We start from the raw sequence: 6,575 nt of genomic DNA, 5'->3' as shown, positions 1-6,575 counted from the left end.
TTTTTTTTTTTTTTTTTTTTTTTTTTTTTGGGAACAACCCGCTTTAGCCTCGGATTGGCCGCGGCCTGTCACGCGGCCCTCAGACCGAACAGAATTGGAGGCTGTTCGCCCGCTGACCTCGCGGCGGCGTAGTCGCTGCCTGCGCGCGCGCGCTGGTAACCCCAGGTCACCTCTCCCTCGCGTCCCAACCCGTTGCAGGACGTAAGCCAAGGGGGGGCCCCGCGCATTCACCGGGTTCCCCGCGCAGCACAGCGACTGCGAGGACGAGAGGGGCCTGAGGCTGCGGTGGCGAGCCCCAAGCCGTGCCCCGTGCGCCCCTGGGCCAGGCACGATCAGGATGGGAGGGGCTCGGCCTGCAGGGACTCTGGCCTTGTCGGGGAACGCATACTGGAATTCTGGAGTGACCGGCCTGCCACAGGTTTGTGAACGCGCCTGAAACGCGGGGGGTGGGATGGTGGAGAGGAGTCTCTCCAACCCATGGCCCTTACTCTGAATTGCGCCCCGGCTTCTGCAACTTTAAGGCTGGACAGCTCTGAGGTTTTTAGGGATTCAGTTTGAAAAGTTTCATTTTCCCATCACCCCCCCCCAACACACACACACCCAGGCAAGGTGCAAATATGGAATGTATGGCGGTGGAGGCCGCAGCTGTGCATGTATCACGGGCAGCACAGCAGAGCCCGCGTGCTGGCTCCAGCTGAGGTGGGTGCTTGTAAAGGCCGGCGCGCCGGACCGCACCTGGTACTGTCCGTACCTAGAATCGGCCCACTAGGAAACTCAGCGGCTTTCAAAGTTTCCTTTATGAGACATGTGGAATATAGCCTCTTACCATTTCACTGCTTGAATCAGGATTATATTTTATCTTTGTGAAACCGCCTCACACGGCGGGTGGCTCACCAGTGCGCCACCAGAGATAACCCTGGCAGGTGGCCTGTGCTGAGTTGGGCGACCTCACCTTCCCAAGAAACCAGGGCCGCCCACCCTGCCCCAGCCTCTGCCCCTATCCCTTCACCCACAGGGTCACTGTAGAGATGACCATCTGGCCTGATTTGGGTGGCCCGAGGCAGAAGAAGGGTTGCAGGGGGCCAGAGAATTCAGGCTCGGCGTAGGTGTGCAGGTGGGACCCGTCCTTCAGGTTGTAGAAGGACACTTCCCCTGCCTCGAAGTCCAGGAAGACCCCCACGTGGCTGGGGGGCTCGGCCAGCGTGACAGGGGTTGGGGCGGTTGTGACGGGCAGGTACTTCTTTCCCTTGCACAGCTGCACCACCCAGAACCCGTTTTCAGGGGACTTGGGGACCCTGTCCCTGCGGCTCACGTTGTCCCTGCACACGCCCAGCGCCCAGAGTGCATCCCCGGTGAGGTTCATGCCCACCTCCCAGTAGTGCCTTCCTGAGGAGAAGGTCTCCTTGCCCACGGCACAGGGGTAGGCCAGGAATCTGTCCTTGCTGTAGGGCACGCCCTCCAGTGGGGTGGTCAGGTAGCGCCTCTGGTGGCTCTCGTACAACAGGAGGTAGGGGTACGCGGTGGTGGGGTCGGGCACCACATCCTCTGTAGACAGGCCCAGGGCCATGGGAAAAGGGGGCCGGATCATCCCTGTTGGCCCTAAGCATCCCCTAGGGCCTCCCCAAGGCTGAGTCCAGCTGTGTCCCTACCCCACCTGTCCATATTGTTGGTGCTCAGGAGATGGGAGCCAGGGGGCCATTTGGGCATCTCCACATGTGTCACCATAGGAACAGGACGGAGAGCGTCGCCCTGGAGCAGCATCAGGGCCCAGAGTGTGACCGTGCATTAAAGGACAGTCCCCCCTACGGGTGGCTCACTGTAAGTGACAAAGGGTGGGGTGGGCATTAGCCCAGAGCACCTGGCCCCTCTTACCTTGAAAACTCTTGAGCACCTCTATCTGCCCAGGGACCCTGCAGACCGTCCTCAGCACGGTGGGGGTGGCCTCCGGGTACTGAACACTCAGGCTGTTCTTCCTCCAGTGGACACAGGTCTCACTGTCCGCTCCGGCCCCACGCGGAGCCCTCCCTGCGCCCATTACTGCCTCCCCCGCAGGTGGCCGTGTACCTGCTTAGGAGCTCCTTCAAGTCCTGTGGGACGGAGCAGGGAGGGAGACGGGCAAGGCCTCGTCAGGATTCCGGTGCGTCCTGTCTGCATTTCTGGTCTGCCCAGCTGGAAGGGCTTTATGATGTTTTTCCGGGGCCCTGTGCCCACTTTCCAGAGCATCGCCCTGCCGTGGCTGCCTACAGGAATCCTCCAGCCACTCGGGCCTCCTCGCCCCCCATAACTGAGGACCCTGGAAGCTGTCCTGCACATGAGGGCGGTGGGGGACCTGACCGATGACCACTGAATGGGGCCTTGAGTGAGTCAGACGTCCGCGTATTAGCCTGCACACAGCTGCTTTCTAATGGAAGACACAACGTTCCCCAAAGTTTGGGCAACTGTCTGACCTTCGTCTGCAGCAGGCCGCTTCCTGGGCACAAAGCCCACGCGAGGTCAGGACCACAGACAAACACTGGGACTGACCCAGGCAAACAGGATGCCCAGCGCCCTGCAGGCGACATCTGCTTCTGGAGTAGGAGCATGTCTGTGCGTGTGCAGAATCTTATCTGTTGCTATGGATTCAATTCCTCCCGTGCTTGACACATTTCCCCCTTGTCAGCCACCATACCCCCTGCTGCCCTCTCTTTGCTCCCATCCTCGGGGCAGTCAAATGACTCCCTCCTCCCTGTGAAGTCCTGGGTGCCTATCTGGGCCAGTGTGCCCACGCCCCACATCATGGTGCTAAGGACAGCTGCCCCAGGCCACCTCCCTGGGCTAGGAAGGGAAAGGACAGTCTGCAGGCCTGGAGCCTGACAGACTGTCCTCGAAATTCACACACCAGAGCCTCAACCCCCAGGACCTCAGAAGGTGACTGTATTTGGAGATGGGGTCTTTACAGAGGTGGTTACGGTAACGTGAGGTGACTAGGGTGGGCCCTGATCCCATAAGAGCGGTGTCCTTGCAAGAAGAGTTTAGGACACAGACACACAGAGGGACGGCCCTGTGAGGACACAGGGAGGACACAGCCATCTGTAACACCAAGGAGGGAGGCCTCGGGAAGAACCAGCCTTGCCCACGCCTGGAGCTCAGACTCCCAGCCCCCAGGACCCAGAGAGAATAAATGTGTTGTTTCAGCCTCAGGCCTGTGGTTTTTGTTATGCAGCCTCGGCTGACTGAGTCAAAGCCTTCCCTGTTAGTGTTGCTCCTGCAGTTGGCCCACCCTGACCACACCTGGGCCGGAGCTCCTCCCCCTCCAGCCAGGTGAGCAGGATGCTGAGGCCCCCTCCCCCTCCAGCCAGGTGAGCGGGGTGCTGAGGCCCCCCCCAGGTCAGTGGGCACCTGCCCACCTGCAGCGTCTGCAGTGGCGTGCGCACTTCCTTGTCTTCCAGCTGCAGCAGGAGCCTCTCCAGGGCATGGCTCTGCTTCTCCAGTGCTGCCGCGCTCTCCCGCAGCTTGGCAGCCACCTCCTCTTCCTCCTGCTTCAGGGCCTGGAGGAGGCGCTGCTCCTCTTCCACCAGGAGGAGGTCCATCTTCTCAAACTGGACCAGGATGCGCTGTCTCTGCTCCCTCACCTTCACCTGCAGGGGGTGGGAGGGTGGGCGCATGTGAGGCACCGCCTGGGGACCTGCTGCTCAAGGTGTCCCCTCGCTGGCTGGCTGCACCCACCAGCCTGGATGCTGGCAGCCCCTCCACCCCAGGCCCCTGACGAGCCACAGAGAAGCCATCCGGGAGGGGTGGGAGCATCTGGGGGGTGGCCTGCGGGGCCCCAAACAGCAGCGTGCCCCCATCCGTGTGCCCTCATCCCTGTGCCAGCCTGGGCTGAATGCACGTTCTGGATCCTGATCTAGCGGGACTTCGAGCCCCGGGTCCCATCCACACGGGACAGCGATCTCCCCGCCCGCACCCTCCGGGGCTTCTGCGGGCCCTGCGGGTGCTCCGGGGCCACTGGCCGGGCTCTCCCACCCCACGGGGCTGCCGGGTGCGCACACCCCGGCCCCCAGCACCTGCCTTCCACTCGGCCAAGGTCTGTTTCTCCCTGGCCTGCAGCTTCCCCGTCTTCATCATCTCCTCCTGAAGGTACCCCATGTCCGCCTCCAACTTCAGCTGTGGGACACACAGACCATGGCATGTGGGGTCAGAGGCCCCTCACCCCCTGGCATCTGGACGGTGCCCTCTGAAGCTGTACCCCCCAGAGAACACCGTGAGGGGGTGCTGGAGTGGACACACGCTGCTCAAAAGGTGCCCTTTTGGCAAAAGGGTTATTTTGGGCTGCAGCCAACTGAGAATGAACAGCCACAGAAGACATCCTCCCAGGACTCCCCTTTTCTGACTAAACGCCCAAACTTGTGAGAAGTGAGAGGTGCCATGAATCCCCTCTCCTGGGAAGTTTTATGGCCGAATAGGATGAAGGACCATGGGAGCCAAGAGGCACCTGGGATTAGGCCCCTTCTCCTCCGCGAGTGTCCCTGTACTTACTGTCTGCTGTGGTTTGCATGTGCCCTCTCAAGTTCCTGTGCTGAATCCTAACCCCAGCACCACAGTGTGAGGAGGGGGCGGTGCGGAGGTCACGAGGGTGGAGCCCCAGGAACGGGATTAGTGCCCTCGCGCCTCTCGCCCTGTGGACACAGGGCAAAGACAGCTGCCCAGGAACCAGGACGAGCTCTCTCCCCCAACAGGGCTGGAGCCCTGACGCGATGGACCTCGGCAGGGCCTTCATCAGCCAGGACTTCTGAATAACCGTGGCCTGGCCACCCGTGTGTCATGGCAGCGTGTGGACACTTCGGCCATGCTGTCCTGCCCTTGGGCTGTTTGTCATGGCAGCCGTTCTCCTGCCTGTCTCCTAAGGCCCGCACTTGGCCTCCTGGTGCACCCCTCCCACCCTCGGCCCTGGACCCACCTTGTACTCCTGCACGGCCTCCTCGATGGGGACCACCCTGTGGGGCCGGTGCTCCTGGGACTCCCTGCAGACAACACAGATGGGGCTCTGGTCGTCCTCACAGAAGAGCTTCAGCAGCTCCTGGTGCACCCTGCACAGGTCCCGGCTCTGGAAGACCGGGTGCTGCCGAGCCATCTCGGCCACCTTGGTCAGCAGGCGGTTGGGCCGCAAGTTCCTCTGGGGGCCCAGCTCGCGGCACTCGGGGCAAGGGAAGGAGCCCTTCCACTTCCTCCCCCCTTTCCTGCTTTTGGCCTTCTCCCAGGTTAGCTGGATGCACTCGCGACAGAAGTTGTGGCCACAGGCGGTCATCACAGGGTCCCTGAAGTAGTCAAGGCAGATGGAGCACGTGGCCTCCTCCTGCAGCTTTCTGGCAAGTTCCAAGGCATCCATGTCTCCTGGGGAAGGAACAGAATGTCCCTCACAGCCTCTGCCGGGGTGCCCTGTCTTTGGGTGGCCCCACCCACGTTAAGGAGACTGATACTATGTTGGTTTAGAGTGCCCCCCAAGATGATGTCTGATCTACTTCCTCAGCCCCCTACTGACCTGTCTAGAGCAAGAATCCCGGTAAGCCAGTCTGGCAAGAATCCGCCTCCCCATGTCACCTCTTAGTGATTTTCCATCACTGACCCCCACCCCGACTCTTTGGCCACAAATCCCAACTTGTTCCCCATATGTTGAGATGAGCTGGTTCTCTGCTGGGATCTCTTCCCCCTATTGCAATAACCCTGAACAAAGTCTGTTTCTACTGTTTTACTTATGGACCGGCTCTGGTCTTCCTTGACAGGGTATAGTGCTGAAAAGACAGTTGTGTGTACATGCGTGCACACATGCACAGAACATATACACACGAACACAAGTGTAACTGCAGGCACACACTGAGGCACACACACACAGTATACACGTGCACACACACGCACAGTATATACACACATGCACACACAGTATGTATACGTGCACACACACAGTATGCACGTGCACACACAGTATACACACGTGCACACACAGTATACACACATGCACACACAGTATATGCACATGCACACACAGTATACACACATGCACACACAGTATACGCACATGCACACACAGTATACGCAGATGCACATATAGTATACACATGTGCACACAGTATACACACGTGCACACACAGTATACACACATGTGCACATATACACATGTGCACACACCGTATACACACGTGCACACACAGTATACGCACATGCACACAGTATACGCAGATGCACATATAGTATACACATGTGCACACAGTATACACACGTGCACACACAGTATACACACATGTGCACATATACACATGTACACACACCGTATACACACGTGCACACAGCATACACAGTATACGCACATGCACACACAGTATATGCAGATGCACACACAGTATACGCAGATGCACATATAGTATACACATGTGCACACAGTATACACGTGCACACACAGTATACACACATGTGCACATATACACACGTGCACACACAGTATACACACGTGCACACACAGTATACGCACATGCGCACACAGTATACGCACATGCACATATAGTATACACATGTGCACACAGTATACACACGTGCAGACACAC

At 59.2% G+C, this 6,575-nt stretch overlaps 1 protein-coding gene and 1 long non-coding RNA gene across 2 annotated transcripts; one reads left to right on the top strand and one right to left on the bottom strand.

Annotated features, from left to right (window-relative positions):
* The first annotated feature begins 32 nt into the window (after positions 1–32).
* Positions 33–3,184, top strand: LOC109488446. The gene is made up of 3 exons (XR_004623908.1): positions 33–418; positions 1,728–1,818; positions 2,219–3,184. It is a non-coding gene; the product is annotated as an uncharacterized LOC109488446 (long non-coding RNA).
* TRIM17 (tripartite motif containing 17) lies at positions 998–5,365 on the bottom strand. The gene is made up of 6 exons (XM_011216964.3): positions 4,937–5,365; positions 4,048–4,143; positions 3,387–3,617; positions 2,065–2,087; positions 1,873–1,973; positions 998–1,545 (listed from the first exon to the last, which is right to left on the bottom strand). Exons 1-6 carry the CDS (start codon positions 5,363–5,365, stop codon positions 998–1,000), a joined length of 1,428 nt encoding a protein of 475 aa, XP_011215266.1.
* Between the last annotated feature and the right edge of the window lie 1,210 nt (positions 5,366–6,575).

The sequence above is a fragment of the Ailuropoda melanoleuca genome, chromosome 3 (assembly GCF_002007445.2).
Source record: "Ailuropoda melanoleuca isolate Jingjing chromosome 3, ASM200744v2, whole genome shotgun sequence".
In the NCBI taxonomy this organism is placed as follows: Eukaryota; Metazoa; Chordata; class Mammalia; order Carnivora; family Ursidae; genus Ailuropoda; species Ailuropoda melanoleuca.
Note: the sequence above shows the minus strand (reverse complement) of the source record. Positions and strands in the feature narration are given on the sequence as shown.